The following is a 21,960-nucleotide window of genomic DNA, read 5'->3' as shown; positions in this document are numbered from 1 at the left end:
CACAGCAGAGAGCCCAGCATGCTGATCCCACTGCATCTCCCAGCACCAGCCCCTCATTTGCTCTGTGTGGGAGGCAGTTGGGACTGCAGATTTATTCACGGCCTTGGACAATCCCTGCACAGCAATAGAGCAGCTGCTCAGGCTGGGATCCAGGACAAGGCTGCCCGTGAGGGCACAGCCACTCCATCACTGTGCTGTGCTGTTCCTGTGAGGGACAGAGCATCACTGTGAGCACGGCCTGAGTTCAGCATTTTCCATGTTTCCTGCTGGAAACCAAATCCTGCTCTCCCGAGGGCATCCGTGTCACTGCCCGGGCACAGGGTGAGGGAACTGCTGGTGCAGCATTCAAGGGCCATCATGTTCTTTGCAGACACCATCAACTCACAAGTAACCAATTAACTCAGCCTGTACAGCATCTTCATCAGCTGAGGTTCACTATGGCTTTTATGGCCCCGTAAAACCCATCACGTTAACAGCGCGGCTTAGGGGAACTCCCTTGTGTTTTAAAACAGCCACCTCGGGGCTCCTGGGCTGACCTGCGCCTGGCAGATGTGAACTCGGGGAAATAGAGTTTATTCTTCAGGTTACTTGTTGTGCTTTCAGGAACACAGATCTGGGCAGCCCAGAAGAGACCCCACCTCCCTCAGCCCCCACAGCCCGCTGGGCGCCATGACGGACCCAGCCCCGGGCAGCCACCGCCGCGGGACTCTTCATTGGACAGCAGCGCTGCCAATCAAGCGATGGGGGCGGGGCCAGCGCAGTTTGCCATAAATTACTTTGAGGCCCCCCCCCCCCCCCCGCCCCCTCTGGTTACCTGGCAACAGGAGGCGCTACGAGCTGGATCGGGATCGGGACCGGGATCGGGATCGGGATTGGGATCGGGATCGGGATCGGAACCAGCACAGAGATTGGAACTGAGTGCGCTGCAGGGGGTGGAGGCCGCCTGGGGCCAGCATCCCCCAGTAACCCCGAGACACCCCCGGGGTCCCACAGAGCCTCGGATCCTCCCGCACCGGCCCCGAGCCCTCGCCCCTCACACGGGCTACTCCCCACCCGGAATCACCCCCGGTCCCTGGGCTCCTCCTGCTGTCCCAAACCCGCAGCCGAGGGGACTCTGCACACCCTGTCGGCCCGCCCGCCACAGCTGTCCCCACCCCCTCCCTCCTGCTCTTTCCTCGGTCCCTGCCAGTCCTGCCAGACCCCCTCTCCCACCTCCTCCCTGACAGGGACATGCCGGAAGGATACAAGTTTTTCCATAGAAAAGGTTCCCACTTGGAACCTTACCCTCCCCCCAGGGTGGCCTAGGGCTCTCCAAGCCCCTCTCCAACACCGCTGGGGACTGCAGAGCTGCACCTTGTGCTGCTCTACCTCAGCTCCTACTCAGAAGCTGTTGGGGGCTTTCTCTGCACCACCCTTCAAAGCCAGGAATCCATCCTCTCCTTCCCATGGGTGTTTGGCAGCTTCTCTGGGACAGGGATCAGCTTTAATCCACAGCCCCATATCCTGACCCCCTGCCCAGACTGGTAGAGACCTGCGGGGTAATCTCTGACTCTAGTGTTTCCCCAATTTATATTGTTTCTCTAATGCTGTCACCATGTTTTCCTCTTAGAGAGAAAACCCAAGAGGGGAGATTGACAGCAGCAGCACAGGGACGTCGATTTTCTTCCAGTCTCATCTTGTGTAAGAGCTGCCTCTAGACCTCAAACCACCCAAGCCACTGGTGTTTAACTGAATCCATGGCAACAGGGCATTCCAAGCATCCTCATGAAGAAAAGAACCTTGGTGAACAGGGCATGGCAACTCCAAGGAAGGCAGAGATCCCATTAGGTGTCATGAAGGTGTTAGATCCACGCCAGTTAAAGCCTGATAACACGGAGACAGAAAGAATCCTGACTGTCTTGGATGAGACCATTGTTAAGCTGGAGATCACCAGGCTGATCCTACGAATTATTGGCATCCTGGAGAGGTATGCTAAGATGCTGGGACCTGAAATCACCAGCAGCCTTCTGGAGCATCAGAAGCTTTCAATGGAACTACAGCAGCTGCTCTCCAGCCCTGGAGATGAGAAGAGCAGGATAGCTGTGGAGCAACAGCTGAAACGTTCCCTGAGAAATATCCTGAGGCTCTTCCTGGCCAACCCCTTGCTCTACCATGGCCTGAAATACGAAGTTCGGCTGCGAGAGTCAGCAGCTGATGTGTTCATCAAAGCCTTTGTGGAGTTCCGGGATTTCACACTCGAGAGGCTCCTGACCAGTCCTGAAGAGGAGAAGGAAAAGATTCGATTCATGGAAGACATTTCCCTCCAGGTGGAGAAAAACACAGAAATGATCTCAGCTCTACAGGAAGAGCTCGCAGCAGCCATCCAGACTCGAGATGAGGAGGTATGATCTTGTGGGAATGTGTTTTCCAACCAAGTGTTACTGGAGCAAAACCTTGGGAAATATAAACGGATCCCTTTATTGCAGTTCCTAAAGAGCAAGTTCCAGAAATCCTTTCTAAACCAGATCTAAAACTTAAAAATATTTTTATTGTAAAATACAATGAAAAATGCTTATTGCATACTTGTTTGATTTTTTAAAAAACTTTAATTTGGCTTGTTTTGAACCTGTCATCACCAGCCAACTTAACCAACATAAGTCCCTGAATTCCAGAGGAGTGGCAGGACAGGCACAAACTGCTGTGTTGGTATCCTGGCAGTGACAGTGCCAGCTGCATCATTCCCTGCTGCTGAAAGAATGAAAAATCATTACAGAGAGAGATTGCTCTGATTAAAATCCATTTTTAATATCTGCTCTGTCTTCACTCTTGTTAAAATGAACATTTCAGTGAATCCCAACAGCTGCCTTGGAGCATTTGTGATTAATCAGTGATTATACAAATTACATGAATCTTTAATTTTATCTGCAGCTGAGGTGCAAATAATTGACTGGGCATTTCCCAGGCACTTTCCCAGCCTGTGTGCCAGACCCAGAGCTCCTGACAACAATCCTTTGTTTTCTACCTGTGCTTCTCTTTCTCCTCCCTGCAAGAGGGGTTGGCTGAGAAGGTTTTGCCCTGTGCTCACTGCTGGCAGAGCCAAGGGTGTGCTTTCCCCTTTCCCCCTGCTCCATGGAGTTCTGGGAATAGAGATTTTTATGTGCAATTTGGCAGCTGGTCCAAGACATGGTGAATAAATCTGCTTCACTGATCCCTGCTGGGGATTCCCCTCTCTGAGCTGTGTCCCCCAGAGAGTCACTCAGAGCCTCATCCAGCCCCTGAAGCAGCCACAGGGTTACTCCAGGGAATGTCTTGACTGCTCCTCAGGTGGCAGTGCCAGTGGGGCTTGGGATGGTTTGTTCACTCTGTGCCCTTACTAACAGATTCCCAGAGGAGCCAGGGGAAGGCTTCCAAAGCTCCTGTGTAAATGTAACTCTTCCCTCAGCCAGCAGTGGCAGGTCCTTGGTGCTACCTGAGCCAGCCCCTGAGAGTCTCTTCTTGGATCTCCTCCATCTTTGCAATGTTTTTTCTTCTCCTGCCCACCATCCTTATGCCTCAGGGGCATTTCCCAAGGGTATTCCTCTTGTTTTCTGGTCTAGATTAAGAGGAAGGACGAAACAATCGAAAACCTCAAAACCAGCATAGAAAATCTGGCCAAGGGCTGCAAGGCTGAAATCCAGCAGATCAAGATGGAAGCTGAAAAGCAGCAAAAAGAGGATGAGGAAGCCTCCCAGGACAGGTGTTCCAGGCTGAAGCAGGACATTCAGCGGCTGAGAGCACACTACAATGCACTGGTGCTGAAGCATCGAGCCTCAGAGATGGTTCTCAGGAAGGTAAAGGGCTCTGGGAGAGGAGGTTGAAGGCTGTTTGCAGAGCTGTCAGCTCTGGCTGCTGCCTGCTGCAAGGAGCTCCTTGGTCCCTGCTGGATGCTGGCAGGATGCACATGGTGTTTGTCAGGGCACACCCGCCCTGTCCTCATGCTCTGCTGATTGTAGGGACAGCAGGGACAGCCTGTCACAGGTCCTGCTCCTGGGCTCTGGGAACACCTGCACACGGTGCTGTGACACTGGGCAGAGCTCAGGGCAGCAAGGCTGGAGCAGGAAAGCTGTGGGGTAGTGAGAAACCAGGGATCTGCAGCAGGGGGAGCAGAGCAAACAATACTGGTTTGGTAGAAGGCATCTCCTAGAACTGATTTAGTGTTCAAGGTGGAATGGGGCTGATGCTGAGGGCTCAGCAGGTCCTGCTCTGCCCTGCTTGGCAGAACAGACAAATCAAGGAGTCAGGCTGGGCTACATGAGGAGGAAATGTGATTTCATAGAATCATTCCAGAAGAGTTTGGGTGGGAAGGAACCTTTAAGCCCATCCAGTCCAATCCCCCTGTCATGGGCAGGGACACCTGCCACTGTCCCAGGCTGCTCCAAGTCCTGTCCAGCCTGGCCTTGGGCACTGCCAGGGATCCAGGGGCAGCCACAGCTGCTCTGGGCACCCTGTGCCAGGGCCTGCCCACCCTGCCAGGGAACAATTCCTTCCCAATATCCCATCCAGCCCTGCCCTCTGGCAGTGGGAATCCATTCCCTGTGTCCTGTACCTCCATCCCTTGTCCCCAGTCCCTCTCCAGCTCTCCTGGAACCCCTTTAGGCCCTGGCAGGGGCTCTGAGCTCTCCCTGGATCCTTCTCCTCTCCAGGTGAGCACCCCCAGCTCTCCCAGCCTGGCTCCAGAGCAGAGGGGCTCCAGCCCTTGCAGTGTCTCTGTGGCTCCTCTGGACTCTCCCCAGCAGCTCCAGGTCCCTCCTGTGCTGGCCCCAGGCCTGGGGCAGCTCTGCAGGTGGGGCAGAGGGGCAGAATTGCCCCCTCCCCTGCTGCTCACACCAGGGGCTCAGCCCAGGGCATGGGGTTGGGGCAGGTGCAGCCTCACCCACCAGCACCCCAAAGTCCTTGCCCCAGAGATGAGCAGATACAGGAGGAGGAACAGAAGCAGCAGGCAGGCTCAGGCCCCTGCAGCAGCAGCCCTGCCCTGAGCAGAATACACTGGTGACACAGAGAACTGAGAACTGGAAAAAGGGTATTTTCCTTCTCATTTTGCTCATCGTGGCTATCCTCTCTAATCCAGCACAGCCTCCCATGGGCAGGAAGGCCCCATGGTGATGGGGCATCTGTCACTCTTGCATTGGGTGGTGCAGCATGAAGGGCTGGCCACTGACAAACATCAAACCCAAGTCAGAGCTGCAGTACAACCCCCAAAAATCTTTGGCAGAGTGGCTGTGTCAGGCAGTTCCTGCCACAGCAGGACTGCTTGTGGAAAGCTCAGCTCATTCCAGCAGCCCAGCAGATGCATTTACTGACCACAGAGGCCTCCTTTCCTCAGCAAGTACAAGTTGTACTTGTGGTCTAAATAACTCAGGTGGGACCTCGTGATGGCCTGGGAGCCCTTGGGACATCCTGGGGCAGTGCCACACAGGAAATGGAGCAGGAATGATTGCACAGAGCACACATCCAGGGCTGGAGGTAAACTGCCCCAGGCTGTGCACCAGTACAGCCACTGCTAAACTGTTTTACAGCCAGAAATATCTCTTTATTTGAAAAGGCACCATCTTCTGAGTACTTTCTGCCCCACATTCATGTTTTGCTGTTCTCTCTTGCTTCAGTTTTAAGCTGGTTGCCTCAGTTTGTTGATGACTTGCCACATTCCATCAGACACCTTCATTTCCTCCTGCAGAAAGCAACTTCCAGGTGCTGTTCAGTCTCCCAGCTCCATGCTGTAAAGCAAATAAAGCCCTTTGGGAATGTCTCAGGAGAATCCTCAAACCAGGGCAAACCACATATGTGTCAGCTGGAGGAAGCTTGTCACAGGGAGGAGGTGAAATACTCCTCCCTGATATAATAATAAGATATAATGATGCTGTGGCTCAAAGTTTCCCTGTTTTCTCACTCAGGATACTTCTTACCAGGCCTCAGATGTCTGCAAGGATGTGATCTTGTTTTGTGTTTCAGGAAAAGTGCAAAACTGAGAGGGAAATTCAGAAATGGGTCCAGAAATACGACACAGACATGTCAGAAAAACAGGTATTGGTTTTAAGTGCTTTGCTCTGCCATGAGGTGATTTGCTCAGGTAGATTCGTGTCCAAAGGGACACAGGGCTCTTACCCAGGAGGCCATGGAAGTGAGAGGCAGTTCTGCATTCAGGTGAACTACAGGAAAGGGATCTTTGTCCTGCCTTGTGTCCAGGAGTCCTCTGCTGCTTTGACTTTAGGAAAAGTTACATCCACTGCTAAATCTCACAGTATCTGGAGGCAAATGGGTCACTTTGTTCTGTCTGGGATGCCCACCTGATGCCAGAAAACAGGTTTTTCAGTTTTGCTCCAATCCTCAATCCTCACAGCCCTACCTGGTGTCCAAATCCTGCTCCTGTTCCTGCTGAATCCTTGGGGGTTGTAGTGGGTGTTAGGAAACCCAACAACCTGCACCCAGCTCAACTATAACAGGCTGAGGGTCACATCAACACCCTAAAACTTGCCTCTGGAAAGGCCTATTCTTGCAGTATTTATGGGGGTTGGATAAAAGCTACTGGATTCCTTACAGAGCAAAATGCAGGGAGGGGCCTAAAAGCTGCTACTAATGGTAAGGAATGATCACCCTGTCAGATGTTTAATAATGGGATTATTTTGGTTTCCTGTCCATGGAGAGGCAGGTGATTCCTGGTGATTTCCCCCCCATGTTTGGGGCAGAATTTGTCAAGGCAGACCCACCTCCCCACTGCTGATTCTCCAAATCTTCCATTGTGGGAGCATTTTTCAGGGCAGCATCAAAGCACCCAGCATCTCATTAAATTCCCTGAGTACTGGGCAGAATCCCTTTGGAAAGTCTCCAAGCTGTTGAAGTTCTGTGACTTAGTGCTGGGTTCCAGGAGCCTCAGGTGGGGATGTGAGGAGGAGCTGCTGGCCTGCTGCTGATGGCTGTGTCCTGCCAGGCTGCCTACGAGGAGCTGCAGGCTGCCCACAAGGAGGAGAAGGAGCAGCTGGCGGTGCTGCTGGAGAAGCACGCGCTGCTGCAGCAGGAGTACGCCGAGATCCAGGAGGAGCGCAGGCTGCTGAAGGAGAAGGAGGAGGAGGCTGCACGGCTGCAGGCCAGGAGGAACCAGGCTGCCACCTGCATCCAGGCCTACTGGAAAGGCTACTTGGTGCGCTCCATCTACAAGTCAAAACTGAAGAAGGCCAAGGGCAAGGGTAAAGGCAAGGGCAAGGGCAAGAAATAAAATCTCAAATTCCTTTTCTCTCCCTGGGAAAGCTGCTGTGTCTGAGCTCTTCCAGATAAAAACATTTAATTTTTGACTTTTAAGGTCATCAAATCCCATCATGTTGACCACTAACCCATATCCTCAAGTGCCCCAACCATATGTTTTATGAATACTTCCAGGGATGGTGACTCTACCACTTCCCTTGGCAGTGTGTCCCAGGGCTTTAGGACCCTTTCCATGGAAAAAAGTTTTGTTAATATTTAATATAAATATCCTCTGGCAGAACTTAAGGCCATTTCCCCTCATCCTGTCATGTCCTGCTTGTGTGGATTTGACAGCCCACTCCTGACTTTAGGGCCCTTCCTTGCAGCCTCCCTTCCCAGGAGGGCATTGGTGAGGCCCCTCTCCTCAGACATGGCCAAGGAAGGTGTGTTCCCTTCTCGGCAGCCACAAGAGATACTAGGATCCATGAGACTTTGAGAATTTGGTACCCATGTGGATAGTTTGGGGTGTAGTTACATCAAGGACATTCCCTGTCCAGACAGGCTTCAGTCCCCAAACCCTAACAGGCTACAGGGAGACCTTAAAGCCCTTTCCAATGCCTGAAGGGGCTTCAGGAGAGTGGGAGAGGGACTTGGGACAAGGGGGAATGGCTTCCACTGGCAGAGGGCAGGAATGGATGGGATATTGGGAAGGAATTGTTCCCTGGGAGTGTGGGCAGGGCTGGCACAGGGTGCCCAGAGCAGCTGTGGCTGCCCCTGGATCCCTGGCAGTGCCCAAGGCCAGGCTGGACAGGGCTTGGAGCAGCCTGGATGGTGGAAGGTGTCCCTGCCCATGGCAGTGAGCAGAACTGGGATGGACTTTAAAGTCTCTTCTAGCCCAGCCCATTCCATGGCTCTCTGAAAGCAGCCTTCGGAGTCCAAAGCACTTTCAGGCTGTTGTGGACCCAGGAGTGGCCCCACAGAGTGCAGGTCCTTGTTGCTCCTGGCTGAAGCACTCCCCAGGGAGGGATCACTCAGCCAGCTCCAGAGGGCAGAGCATGGAGCATCCCTCACCCTTGAACTGCCCAGCCCGGACCCCGAGGCTCTGAGCCCAGTGCCCTCTGCAGAGAATTCCCAGGGCTGGGGGAGCCTCCTGAGGCTGGGACAAGGCTGGGACAGTGTGTGAAGGTGATGGGTGAGGATAATGGGATCAGGGGGATCAGAGTGGATCAGGCGGATGAGTGAGATGTGATCTATGATGGGGGGGGGGGGGAATGAAGGGGAGATGACAAAAGGGGAAGAAGGAAGGGGAAAGGGAACAAGGAAAGGGCAAAAAAGGCTGAGAGGAGAAAGTGGAATGGGTAAAGGGAAGAACCCTCAGGAGATGTGGGGACACCTGGCCAGGTAGCAGCTGCCACAGGCCTCCACACTGCCTGCGGGCAGGCTCGTCCTCAGGCACAAAGCCCAGGAGGGAGCGTGTGAGCGGGACAGTACGATGGGGCTTCTCCTCCGAGCAAGGGCAGGCGGCACGCAGAAGGATTTTCTACGGGAAGATTTACACGCAACAATTTCCAAGCTCCCCCCGGCACGAAATGGCGGCAGGGGGCCAAAATGGCGGGGGAGGGGGGAGAGGGCGGGGGCGGCGCGCGCTGCTCCCGCCCCGCTGCCGCCCCGCCGCCGGGGGGCGCGCGCCGCCCCCGCCCTCGCCCCCCCGCCCTGCCCGTGGCGGTCACGTGGCGGCGGCGCCGCCCCCGGTCGGTGTGGACGGGCCGGGGCCGCCCCGGGAGCGGCGGAGCCTCGGCTGGGCCCCGCGGGGTCTATGGGGAAGGCAGCCGCGCTCTGCGCCGGCGGCACCCGCGGGCTGATCTCGCTCCTTAGCGCCGTCCCCTGCCTGGCTTGCCACGAGCTGCCGGCCATGAGCGCCGATCCCGGTGGCCGCGGTGGCGGGGGCCCGGCGGGGGGGCCGCCCGCCGCTCCCCCGGGCTCCGACACCTACAAGGGGTGGCTCTTCAAGTGGACCAACTACCTGAAGGGCTACCAGCGCCGCTGGTTCGTGCTCAGCAATGGGTTGCTCAGCTACTACAGGTACCGGGGCTGGGGGCCGGGCAGGGGCCGCCGGGAGGGGGGACACACAGCGCAAATCGCCTCGTGTTGCATAGTTTGGGCTTTTTTTCCTCTTTTAAAGCCAAACTGAGATTTTGATGCTACAGAGCCGCGGCGGGGTCCGCTGCGGGTCCCCGGGATGATGGAGCGCGTTGGATCTCCCATCCTTCTCTGTCTCCATCCCTCCGCTCCTGCCGCAGCGGCTCCGGCTGCTCCAGCTGCCCGGATCACAACCCTGCAGCCAAAGAGCCCAAACCTCCTCCCTCAGCTGGGTCACCTGCTCCTGCTGAGCCGGGGGATCCTGCCCCAGCAGCGGCACTGGCTGCGGGCGCTGCGGTGGCGGTGGGAGCTCGGCCTGGCAGGTTGTGCTGGGAATGTCGGGCTCGGGAAGGGGCTGCGCTCCGGGGCCGGGGGGAAGCTCCAGCAGCGGTGCCGAGCCGTGCCTGGCTCCCTGCGCACTGCAGACGGGCTGTGCGCTCGGCCGCCAGCGTGTCAGACACCCCGCGGCCGCATCCGAGGCGGTGTCATCGTGTGGAGCTTCCCTTGTGCTGCTTGTCTCACTGGTGGTGAGAATACAAACAGGGATGTTGGTGTTTTTATCCTGCGGGCAGGTGTCCCTGTGTATGGCAGGGGGTGGAACGAGAGGAGCTTTAAGGTCCTTTCCCACTCAGACCATTCTGTGATTTGGATCATGTTTATTCTTCTCACTCGGAACACAAGTGTTCTGTCACCCTCAGTGTTGTGCAGCAGATGTTGGCCGTACTTCAGGACACAGAAACAATCCTGGCTATTAGAGATGATTGAGCTTTATAAAATAATAAGTCTTCAAAGTGCCAAATCCCCTGAGACAGGAATTCTCTGTAAAGGTTGTATGTCAAAGCTGTTTTTCCTCCCGACATAAAGTTCATCAGTTGATTTCCTCTCACCTCCAGCTGCTGACATGTAGCCTGAAGTAGATTGTAGAACTCCAGCTCCCTGTCAGATGGGAATATAAACTCTTCCAGCTCTAAGAGAGACCTGGGTCCTGGGGTAGGACCCCAGCAGGTAGCAGTGCAGGAAGTAAATAATGTGTTCATCTACTTGGCGTTGTTGAAAATCCTCAAAGAACTTAAACCAAACAACCTCCCCCCAAAAAAATGTAATTACCTCTCAGTAATTCACCTAATTTACTGTAATCCTTTCTGGAATGCCTTAACTCTGCTCAAAAATGCTGTTGGAGTTTAACACCTTATTTGTAACCATGTCAGAATATTATTTTTGCGTGTTGATGCAGAGTCTGTCATGAGCGAACAAGCAGTTTTCTTCAACAATTATTTTGGATGGGAACAACCAGCTTTATTTTAAGACCATTTGATCTGTTTTAGGCTGAAACAACAAACAGAAACACCCAAGGAAATTATTCTGAGCAGCATGTGAAGGAGTTGAAACTTTTTGAAGCTTTCAGGCAGGGCGGACCTTCAGCAGCTGCTTAGGGAAAGGGATGCTGGAGGGTTTTGTGCTTCTTTTCATCACTGGGCTTGATGACAACTGAATTAATTTGGTTGTGAGTCAGGAGTACAAAAATACAGTGCAGGACACGTGGTGAAATGTTTCTTAAATGGAGAAAAGCCTCCATGATACTCTTCAAAACCAGCGCTCTGAAATAGTGGCTGTGTCAGCTTGAATGAGTGCTCATCTGGGAGCACTCCTTGGAGACAGTCTGGGGTAAAAACTGGCAGTTCTGTTTTGGTATGAATTGCAGCTCCATGACAGGAGCCAGGCAGGTGTCAGGCTGCAGCCTGTTCACTGATAAAGAGCATGTATCTATATTTGTCTGTCTCCGTTCTACAGAGGTCTGTGGCATTCTGAGAGTCACGGGTCTTGCCTTCTGCTGTCTCTTTGTGCTCATCCCAGCTCAGCAGCTCCACACCTGAAGTCTCCTTTCCTGCCCTTGCAGGTGAACTGCTGTGCTCTCCTTGTGTTGTCACCTTTGTAGCTGCACAGCACCCCTGATTTAGTGGCTGCTCAGGAGTAGCTTTGTAGAAACCTCGTTTTGCTTGTCTGCTGAGATCACCTAAGCTGGGAAAGCTGTCCCTGGTGCCTAAGCTGCCTCCTTGCGTGGATTGATTTCGTTCCAGCTTGAAGCTTTTTGTTCCATTTGGATTTCCTGCTGCTGGCTCTTTAGCTTTAAACCCCAGGCTGTCACGTTGCCTGGGAGGATTTTGGTTTGCAGAGTTGAGCTGCTGGAATCTCGGGTGTCCCCTTGGTGTCCCTGGTGGTGCTGGTGCGTGGGTGGGTGCTGTGCCATCCTTTGGAGCTGCTCTGAGGGGTTTGCTCCAGCAGCCTGTTTGCTGCCCAGTTGGTTTCACAGGGACAGTTTGCTGAATTAAAGCTTCTAATTACAGCATTTTCCCCAAATGGAGCATTTAAAGCCTCCTGTAACTTGGCTACATCAATGAAGACATCAAGTCTTGCTGCCAGGGAAACTTCATGTGCCTTTGCTTTGTATTCCCTGCTCTGAACCTGTGAAAAATAACAACTGCTGAGGAATTCTTGAGGAGTTCCTGTGTAATACCCTCCTCTGGAGCGAGGTGTGTGGGTTTAGGAAGTTCCTAAATCCACAGCAGTATGGTTAGACCATTTTGCTTGCCCTTGATTGTTATTCCTGGGTTGTTTTTTGACCAAGTTTTTTGGCTGATTCAGTGATGCTGGCGTGGGAAGGCAGTTTGGGGATGCAGGACTAGTCTGCTTGACTTGCTAATGATCCAAACTCTCTGAACTCCTCTTGCAGGCTGCCACTCAGATTAATCATTATCTATAATTAGCAGCTCTGTATGGGAGAATCTAATCACCTTGAACAGATAAGTGTTTTCAAGGAGATTAGAGAGGATCTTCAGGTGAGTATTAATTCATGGAAGATTGGTGTTGGCTCATGTGACCATGGATGCTCCAAGAGTGTTGTGTTCTCCCAGCAGCTCGCTGACCTTTCTTCAGGGCTCTGGGCTGTTGGCTCCTCTGTGGGATGGGCTGGAGCTGGGTACCTGTGAGTTGAGTGTCTGGAGAGCCTGAAGCAGTGCTTTGTGTGGGCACAGGGTCTAAGAATGAAGGCAATGGCAAGAGGAGAGGGGAAAACCATGTCATTGTTGGGCAGGGAAAAGCTTCTCCATCCGGCAGCATTAGATCCTCTCTTAGAGCAGTGATGGGTGCCTGGGGCATTTCAGCTGTCTTGTCTGGGTCATCCTGCAGCTATTTCCCTGGAAAAGCTTCTTTTCACAGAGCAGCATTCTTCACCAGCTCTGTTTATCCAGCAGTTAACTCTTGGTTGGCATCATAAGGGCTTGACCACAACCCAGAGGTTTTTTTCCTGTTTCTTGTGCTGAGACTCCCCTGAAAGCTGAGGAGGGGACTTCAGGAAGGAGCTTGAAAACCACTGCTGATGGTAGAGATGTGGGGGGATTGAGGGGGCCCAGGGGAGACCTCTGGAAGCTTATGATCCCCCAGCACTGCCAAAGCCACCACTGCCCCATGTCCCCAAGTGCCACATCCACGTGGCTGTTAAATCCCTCCAGGGATGGGGACTCCAGCACTGCCCTGGACAGTTGTGCCACCCTCACCACCCTTTCCATGAAGAAATCTTCCCAATATCCAACCTGAACATCCCCTGTGCCTGTTCCCTGGGAACAGAGGCTGACCCCCCCCCCCCCCTCCTGGCTGTCCCCTCTTGTCAGGGAGTTGTGCAGAGCTACAAGGTCCTTGTTGAGCCCCTCCAGATCCCTCTGCTGCTCCTCATCACACTTGTGCTCCAGCCCCTGAAATCTCCAATGTATGAGCTTGCAGAGCCTCTCCAGGCCCCTCTTCCAGTGTTGGACCACCCTTGGAGGGGAAAACTTTTCCTTACCTTTAGCTTGTACATGATAGAATGTGCCAACATGCTCTCCTGGAATAGTTTTTGTGACACCCTGTCCTTCTGCAGACAAATCCTGGAGTGTTTGGGTGCTGGAGCACACAGGTTTCCAGGAGAGCTCTGCAGTTCTCCTGACTTTCAGCTACTTGTTTTTAAACAGTGATGAGTAATTGGTGTTCCCAGTCAGCTTGTTTGCCCATGGCACTCTCTGGATCCATATGCTGCTTTGCTGTTGCTCCTTGTTATTTGCCCATTCTGGAGGCAGCTCCTTGCTGTGCTCTGTTGCTGGGGACACGGTGCTGCCACAGCTCTGTGGGGACACTTCATGTCCAGATGGCACTTGAGGGGTGCTGTGGGGGTGGAGGGGATGCTCTTTGGGCTGCTGGTTCCAGGCTGGGTTGCTCTGTTCTCAGCTGAGTGCTGTGGAGGAGGTCAGGCTCACTTGAGTCCAAACAGCAACTGCTGCTGACTCTGCAGGGGGTGTGAGACACGGATCTTTTCCTTGGGGATGTTTCCATCATGGCTTGGTTGTAAGTGCTGGGTGAGGGGATTTACAGCTGTTGCCTGATTCTGCTTGATGGTTGCAAACTGTGACAAGAGCCATGGCCCATCTTTTTGCTTTATTTCTATCCATCTCATCTTCATTTGGCTAGATGGGATTGATGCCATCCCTTGTCCCATCCTTGCAAGTTCCAGGCTGAGTTGGACTGGGCTTGGAGCAGCCTGGTCTTGTGGAAGATGTCCCTGTCCACTGCAGGGGAGTGGAGCCTTTAAGATCCCTTCCCACCCAAACCATTCCGTGATTCTATCCTGGCCAAATACTTAATTTGATGTAATTGTCAAAGAAATAACTGGTTTGTCTTGTGCAGAACCAAACTTTGAGGGGGCAGAGCACTCTGGATTTGTGTGGAAGCACAGCAGCCTGTGCTGCTGTCTCAATGTTGTTCACATGGGGATCCCTCAGGTAGCTTGGCTCCCATGGCAGTTTTCACTCCTGGAGCTGTTTGTAGGTGTGGAGGGTGTTTATGGGCTCAGCTGCCTGGGTCCTTACTGAGTGAGGTCTCTCTTACCCCTTCCTGGTGTGCCCTGGTCCAGCTTCCATTGCTGGAGCACACGCTGGTGTAGTTCTGCTCTGCTGTCCCAGGCAAGGGCAGAGGGTCACTGTGCAGCCCTGCATCTCTCCCACATGCTGCTGTGGGAGTGGGGCAGCTGGGGCTGTGCTGGCCTTTAGGAGCAAGGTGGGTGTGGACTGGCTCCTGCTCCAGAACATCATCCAGGACTGTGTTTATCCCTGAAAAACCCTTACCAGCCCTTGGTCTTTCTGCTGTCGTGTTGCTCCAGGGGCAGGATGGCTGTCCTTTGCCTGCAGAGGTGACTGGCATCACCTGCCTCATCCTGCAGCTCCCTTGCCTGTCTTTTTCCAGGGAAATATGTATTCAGCTCTGACTTGGCTTGCTCCAATTACAGGTTTAAGTTGGTGCTTGTGTGGCCTGTCATCCTTTGTACCCACAGTGAGTCACGGGGAAGGAGCTGATCGTTTTTGTTGGGAGTATTGTGAGGAACCTGCTGTGCTTTTCCATGCAGTATGTCTTGTATCCTGCCTCATTTTCCCCTGAAAAGGAGTTTCCAATAAGTGCAGTGTGCTCTGAACTCACCTCTGAACAACGATGACATTCATATCTGTAGGTTGAGTTATGCTGCAGCAGGTCATACTACTGAGTTTCTCTGTTTTGTGCTTGCATATCAATTATTGTAGCTGGGTAACTCAGCCTGGTAATTTTAGGTGCCTGAACTCTTATCAGTGATATCAGAGCCCTCTGCTCCCTGTAGGTCTGTTCAGCTGATGACCAGCAGCTCAGGTTGTCTCCCTGAAATGTGAGTTGTCTCAGCCTGCTGTCAGGAGGGCAGGCAGCATCCTAAATAAAGATAATGCTTTCAAACCTGAGCTAACTGGAGGTGTTAAATATCCCTTCTGGTCCTCATTATACTGTTCAATTATTGTGGTAGTTCCTACAGCACCGTGACAGGGATCTTTCTGCACTTTGCATCAGCCTTTGTTTGGTTTCGATCAAAAAGCTTGTTTAATAATTAATGACATAATATTCCCGTGTCTGCTGGCTGGGCAGGCAGAGCTGAAGCTGGAGGAAAACAGAGCAGGATGTGTGTGTGGTGCTGGGGCCGTGGCTGCTGACTCACAGCCGTGTGTGCAGAGCCTTGGGCTGCGAAGGGATCAGCGCTGGAATGAAACATACAGATGGGGAGCGTGGGACTGCGTGTCAGCGGGGCTGGGCCGTGAAAGCAGAGCAAACGGCAGCACATCTCCTCTTTGGACCCTTCCAGGCACTTGGGATTCTCTTTCCTCTCTGCAAGCCAGGGCTCCTGGCAGGGCTGCTCTGTACCTGGCCTGTGCTGTCCCCAGGTGATGCTGCTCCCTGCTGTGAGCATCGCCGTGGGGCTGGAGCTGCTCGCAGGTCACATTGTGACAGGGGCACTGAGAGAGCTGCTGCTGTGTCAGCACTGACTGTGGCCAAACCCCTTGTCACCTCTGTTTTCCCTGCCCTTCCTTTCACACCAAGCTGTGTTAGTATCTGCTTTCCTGACTTTTTTTAAATTTTATTTTTATCTAACTCTTCAAGGCTATTTCTGCTTTGAATCACGACCGGATAGATGTATGTCCCTGCAGTGACTCGGGGGAGGTGCTTCATTCCCTAAAAATAGTCTTAATTCTCCAAATCTTTCTGGATGAGAGCACTGTCTGGGCACGCGTGGCTGTTTAAAGTGTCTTCTGCAATGCATGTGGGGGTAAATATGGTGAAGTGGGAGTCAGAGCCTTTCTCTTTTCCTTCTTTAACACAGAGCAGTGATTCTTAATCTGTTATTAATAGCTGGAGCAGGTTTCTTCTAGGAACTTTGTAAGAAACAGAGCAGGAAAGTGTTGTCCTTGGGGCTTGCTGATTGTGTATTGCTGTTGTGATTAAGTTGCTCTCACTTCAGGCTGGTTGGTTGGCACAGGCAGCTAAACACTGTGCCTGGGTGGGCTCTCAAAGAACAGTGAATTCTCCTTCCCATGGCACAGCCATGGATGTGACAGCAGGGCTGGGTAGCCTGGATGGGAGCAAAGCTCCTTTGGGGAGTCACTTGGCCTCCTGGTGCTGGTGATGTTCAGGTGCAGGGCTTAGTTTCCTCAGGGATGCTCCCAGAGACGTGGGGCTGTGTGTGCTGTGTTCCAGCCGTGCTGTGTTGCTGTTCCCAGCTGACTTGGTGCTTTGTGCCTGTCACTCACCCCAGCACGGAATTAGAGTATTTGTCACAGCAGCAAATATCCATGGCAACTAATTCCCCAGCTCTGGAAATCTTCATGATTTTTGAAGTTTCTCTTTTGCTGTGAAATGCACAGGGGTGGTTCCACAAACTTTTTTTTTCAGGTCTTCTGCAACTGTCAGGAGTGGTGGCTCTTCTTGGAAGCGCTTGAAAAATACACCGGTCCCAATTCGGAAGATGGGGTGAGTTTGGGTGGATTTGGCTGGAGCATGGACATGGGTGACTGGGATGTGCTCGTGGCAGTGGGGACACAGACATGCCCCTCCTCTCCAGGACTATGCAGGAGTGCAGACCACAAGATTAAAGAGGCAGATTTTTGTCTTTGAGGTGTGGAGATGCTGCGCAGCAGGTGGGGGTGGCATCTGTGCCCACAGCTCGTGAGGAGTCAGTGAAGTTGTATCAGGGGAGGTTTAGGTTGGATTTTAGGAAAAATAAAGTACCAAGGGGTGCTGGGCACTGGCCAGGCTCAGGCTGGAGCTCAGGGAAAGGTTCTTCCCTCTCCCAGAGGGTGCTGGCACTGCCCAGGCTCAGGCTGGAGCTCAGGGAAAGGTTCTTCCCTCCCCCAGAGGGTGCTGGCACTGCCCAGGCTCCCCAGGGAATGGGCACAGCCCGAGGCTGCCAGAGCTCCAGGAGCATTTGGACAGCACTGCAGGGATGGACAGGGTGGGATTGTTGGGGGGTCTGGGCAGGGACAGGAGTGGGACTGGATGGGGGCCTCTCTACTCAGGAGATTCCATGATTCTGTGATTCAGTATTCAGTTTCAGCCTTTGGTTTGAAGCCCTTTTTGGCAAGCTCTGTCCAGGAGTGCTTGGGTGGTGCCTGGTATCAGGGCTATGCTCCTCAGCAGCCCCGTGCCTTGTTTTTGGAAGACTGAGACCTTCCATCTTTTCTGTTTCCAAGCATGCACATTTCTGTGACTGATGCTGCATGCTGTTTATCTGCTGTTTATTATTCCCAAGTTGCCACTGTGGTGTTTCCCAGCAGGGCATGTGGAGCAGAAGGTGCTGCAGGTTTATGGTGTGTGGTCAGGTGGAATTGCTCCATGGCTTCATTTAACCCCAGCAGTGTTCTGCATTCCTTGTCAGTTGTGTCTATGTGGTCTGTACTGGGGAGAGTCTGCTTAAGGCTCCCTGGCTTTCCATCACTGATGGAATTTTTATATAAGCAGGAGGAAGAGAGTGTTCAAACCAAAAGTAATTTTGTGCTGGTACAATGGTGACAATCATCTTAATACCTCATGATTTACATTTGGTACACATGACACACTATCAGCTCCCACTTTGAATTGTACACAGTGTGCAGGAATCCCTTTGGGAGCTGGGGGGGTGGTGGTGCTCCAGTTAGCTGTATCCTCTCAGGCATTGATTAGGAGCACATATAATTTGATTGGTTTTTGGTAGCTGTGATAAGATCACAGTTGATTAGTTGCAGTATTTGCTGTGTAATGTGGTTATTAACGGGTGAGTGCTATTGCAGCTCAGCTGTGGGTGATGCCAAGTGAGCAGAGAGGTCACAGGTCTGGATTTCAGAGGGACCTGACAGGCTGGAGCAGCAGGGTGATGGCAGCCCTGTGATGTTCAGCACAGGCAAACACAGCCCTGCCCTGGGGCTGCTGCTTGAAGCAGCTTTGCAGAGGAGCCCCTGGGGACAAGAAGGTGGCCAGGAGAGACCAGAGGTCAATGGTGGCTTTGGCTGTGTTAGCAGAAGTGTTGAGGGAAGGGACTGTCCTCTCTGCTCAGCAGAGGAGGGCCCTGGCTGGGCCATCAGTCTGGGGTTTGCCAGGATGAGGCTGGAGCAGAGGAGACAGGAGACCACAGCTCCATGGTGGAGGGGATGAGAGAGGGGACAGAGCCTGGCTCTGCTCCTGGCAGGGTGAGGCACAGGGCTGGGAGAGCACAGGGAAATCCTGCATGGACACATGGCAGCAAGTTCACTTGGGAGTGAGGACTGAATACTGGCATAGGGATCTGGAGAGGTGCAGGAAACTGGAGGCTGTTGCAGCTGTGGATAGGCAGGGTCATGGGCAGCCTTGGCTGGCTGCAGAGCAGGGGACTGGACCTGAGGCCTCCTGAGGTGACTTCCAGACACATTTCATGGACCATTCTGTGGTTATTCCTGATACTTCTTGTGAGTTTGCCTTCAGCTGTCTGGGTGCTGATGGGGGATGAGGAAAAGCCATGTCCTGCCTATGGCTTGTCCTGTCAGTCAGGGGAGTCCTGGTGGTTTGTGTGTCTGAACCCTTCAGGCTGTTCCACAGACCATCCTCCACATCCATGCACTCTGAATTGAGGGGGGACATGCCTGACACTGGGACAGCCTGAGGATTAGCAAGCCAAATTTATGGCATTAAGCTGTGCTTTCCTTCTCTATCAGGCTTTTATCTGTTACAGCTTATTTTAAGTACAGTGTTTTGCTGGAACACTTGGGAGGCAGACCCAGTGGTATTTCTGATCCTTTTAGGAGTGGGATTTGCTTAGGAGCTGATGGACAGGAATTTTCCTATTTTTTTGCCTGTGCAGTCTCTGGGATGACCCAGCTGGGTGCTTCCCTGGAACTGTTTTCCCAGGAACCTGCATTTTTTTTGTGGGCAAACACTGAGTATGTGCTGGGTGAGGCATCTGCCTCTCCCTTTCTGTCCTCTTCCTTTTCACCACAAGGAAGGAAGTAAAAATTTCTGCTTCAAAGTGTAGAAACCTATGGATGCAAGCTCCTTGAAAATTTAGTTTTACATTTGAAAGTTGACTTGTAAAGGTCTGGAAATTTGTGCTTTGTTGCTCTGTAACAAGCCCATTTTTTCCTCCTTACAGTTGCAGACATCCAGCCCGGAATTGTTCCTTGTAAGTACCTTGAGAGGCTGCAGCTCTGTATCCCAGCACAGATAAGGTCTGTAATTACTGGATTGGATTGAGTTCTGCTGCACAATTGCAGCCCTAAGGTGCCTTTGCAGTGCAGGAATGAAACCTCTGGCTGTCCATAGCTGGTATTCCCTATTTTTGGAGTGTTGTAGGTTAATTGAAACACAAAGCACAGGCCGTGAGAATGGGATTGATTCCATCAAGATTTGTGCAATTGATTTCCAAGTGCCCAATACCTGAACAGGCTTCATGGTTGTGAGAGTCACATTCTGCAGGCAGTGGAGACTGAGAGCTGTAGGAGGAATCCCTGTGGATGCTGCAGGGGGGCACTGATGTGTTTGTAGGAAGCAGTGGGATCGTGGATGGAGCTGGAGCTTCTCTCTGTTATGAAGCTAAGGTGTGTCACAGGGTCAGGCTTGGGGGGGGAACAAAACCTTTAATCATAGAATCATGGAACCCAGGCTGCTCCATGCCCCATCCAGCCTGGCCTTGGGCACTGCCAGGGATCCAGGGGCAGCCACAGCTGCTCTGGGCACCCTGTGCCAGGGCCTGCCCACCCTGCCAGAGAACAATTCCTTCCCAATATCCCATCCAGCCCTGCCCTCTGGCAATGGGAGCCATTCCCTGTGTCCTGTCCCTCCATCCCTTGTCCCCAGTCCCTCTCCAGCTCTCCTGGAGCCTTTGGGCACTGGCAGGGGCTCTGAGCTTTCCCTGGATCCTTCTTTCCTTGAGGTTGAACAATCCTAATTCTTTCAGCTTTAATAGAGTGAGGTTAATGTTGGCAATTTGGTCCAAGGTGTTTCCATGAAGATTTACAATTTCTAGGGTTTTAGGAAGGATGAATTTGTAAAGTAACTAAACATCAATATGAAGTCAGGCATTACCCTGAAGTGAGGCATCCTTGTGGGTACAGAGGGAATTAGAGTTTTGTTTGACATTCAAGATACCATCCTCCAAATATTTCTGCTGTTTTCCATTTGCCTTGTAAAGGAAGTAAGTAGTGAGCCCTTTGTCCCATGGGACAGATACATGAACTCCACTATTAGCATTAGGTGTGGCTTTGATTTCCAAATTCAAAATGTATCATTGCCATTCTACCATATAATAGACCATTAGGTGTAGTTTTAATTTACAAATTGGTTTATTTATAGAATTGCTGGTTTGATGCAGAGGTGCTTGAAGTCCCTGTGTGGGATTAGTGCAGTCCTGTGCTGGCAGTTTGTGGGGACACATCCTGCTGCTTCACCTTTATCCCTTAACACAACCCCATGAGAAGTGTTTGTGCTGTGCCAGGTCTCTATAAAAAGAATCTGCTCCCATGTGGAAGTGTTGGGAGTCAGAACAGCTTAGCTTAAGTGAGCCTGGATGTGATGTGATCTGCTCCCACATTTGGGAAAAGGGCACTGTGCTGCTTTTCACTGCTCTGTGCTCCTTAATATCAGAGAGTCATGGAATATCCTGAGTTGGAAGGGACCCACAAGGATCATTGAAGTCTTACTCCTGGGTTATGTTCCTATGAGAGAATTCCTTACAGTGGCCTGGCTTCTGTCCCCTCTTACACAGTTTTTAGAAATCTCTGATAATGTAAAAGGATACAAAGTTGAATGTTTAAACCTGCTTTTCTTCCTGCAGAAGATTAAAGAAATAAAAATGGGTAGAAAAGGTAGAAAAAAAAGAGTTTTCAAGCAGTTTGGATCCTGGGAAGAAAGGAGGTGGATGGTCATAGCTTTATTTGTCCTCTACTTGAAGTCCTGCTTGGGAAAACCAGCTGAGCACTGTTCTGTTCCTCTGCAGCTCAGCTGGCCTCTTCCTCTCTAGACATATTTCCTATGTCCTCTCTTGTGTGCTTGGGCTCACTTGGTGGAATCCTTCCAGCTGCTGAACCTGCCAGGGTGAGACCCCCAGGGCTGAGGGTCCTGCTGAGGAGAAGGGCCATGAGCCACTTCTTGGAGCATTCAAGGAGCACATGGATGCACAGAGTGACTTCCAGGCCAGCCTTGGCCTTTTATCTGTTAAAAAACTTGTATAAATAGGTACTCTTCACCACGTGGGAGTTGAAAACTGGAGAGCAACGTTTCATCTCCCTGCTGTTGGCTGGAGAAGATGAAAAGCTCTGGAGAGCTGGATTGCTTGTGGTGCTGGCTGCACTTGTGGTGTTTGTTTGTTGTCTCACACCTCACTGGGAGCGAGGATCACTGCACAGATCCTGCTGGCACATATGGCAAGTGTCTCTCCGCTTCTCCCATTTTCCTGTTTTCCTTTACTGGCAGTGCACCCAGACTGTGTGTGGTACCTCTCTGCTTCCTTCCTTGGATGGGATTTGTCCAACAGAGCAGCCAGAGCCCTGCATTCTGTCCCAGCAGTCTGGTTTTGCAGTTGTTGCAGAAGCAGGGAGGAGGTGTTCTGTGGAAGGGAGCATTGGCTGCTGCCCCTATGGAAATGAAAGATGCTGAGGACTAAAAATAAATAATTCCCAGCCTTGTCCCTATCACAGGAACTGCTGGATATGAGCTCCAGGGGATGGAGGCTTTCAGTGTCCTCCATGAAGCACCAGGGCCTGGGCTGCAGGGATTTTGGGACCTCCTGGCACAATCCTGCTGCTACCC

The 21,960-nt window shown here is 52.4% G+C and overlaps 2 protein-coding genes across 2 annotated transcripts in view; both read left to right on the top strand.

Annotated features, from left to right (window-relative positions):
- The first annotated feature begins 1,698 nt into the window (after positions 1-1,698).
- On the top strand, positions 1,699-7,273 carry LOC306810090 (dynein regulatory complex protein 10-like). Its single transcript, XM_079322193.1, has 4 exons — positions 1,699-2,381; positions 3,576-3,809; positions 5,968-6,039; positions 6,944-7,273. Exons 1-4 carry the CDS (start codon positions 1,737-1,739, stop codon positions 7,226-7,228), a joined length of 1,236 nt encoding a protein of 411 aa, XP_079178319.1. The 5' UTR covers positions 1,699-1,736; the 3' UTR covers positions 7,229-7,273.
- A 1,646-nt stretch (positions 7,274-8,919) lies between these two features.
- Positions 8,920-21,960, top strand: part of OSBP2 (oxysterol binding protein 2) — a 90,603-nt gene continuing 77,562 nt past the window's right edge. The window contains 2 exon segments of the mRNA XM_079322167.1: positions 8,920-9,276; positions 16,603-16,680. Coding sequence (XP_079178293.1) covers positions 9,011-9,276; positions 16,603-16,680 — 344 coding nt within the window. The 5' untranslated portion in view covers positions 8,920-9,010.

This window comes from Erithacus rubecula (genome assembly GCF_903797595.1).
Source record: "Erithacus rubecula genome assembly, chromosome: 19".
In the NCBI taxonomy this organism is placed as follows: domain Eukaryota; kingdom Metazoa; phylum Chordata; class Aves; order Passeriformes; family Muscicapidae; genus Erithacus; species Erithacus rubecula.
Note: the sequence above shows the minus strand (reverse complement) of the source record. Positions and strands in the feature narration are given on the sequence as shown.

What these genes read in the sequence shown, in the direction of transcription:
- LOC306810090 (XM_079322193.1), top strand. Translation starts at nt 1,737, where the DNA reads ATGGCAACAGGGCATTCCAAGCATCCTCATGAAGAAAAGAACCTTGGT. An exon ending in CAGAGATGGTTCTCAGGAAG is followed by an intron (nt 3,810 to 5,967) that starts GTAAAGGGCTCT and finishes TTTGTGTTTCAG; the next exon opens with GAAAAGTGCAAAACTGAGAG. An exon ending in CAGACATGTCAGAAAAACAG is followed by an intron (nt 6,040 to 6,943) that starts GTATTGGTTTTA and finishes GTGTCCTGCCAG; the next exon opens with GCTGCCTACGAGGAGCTGCA.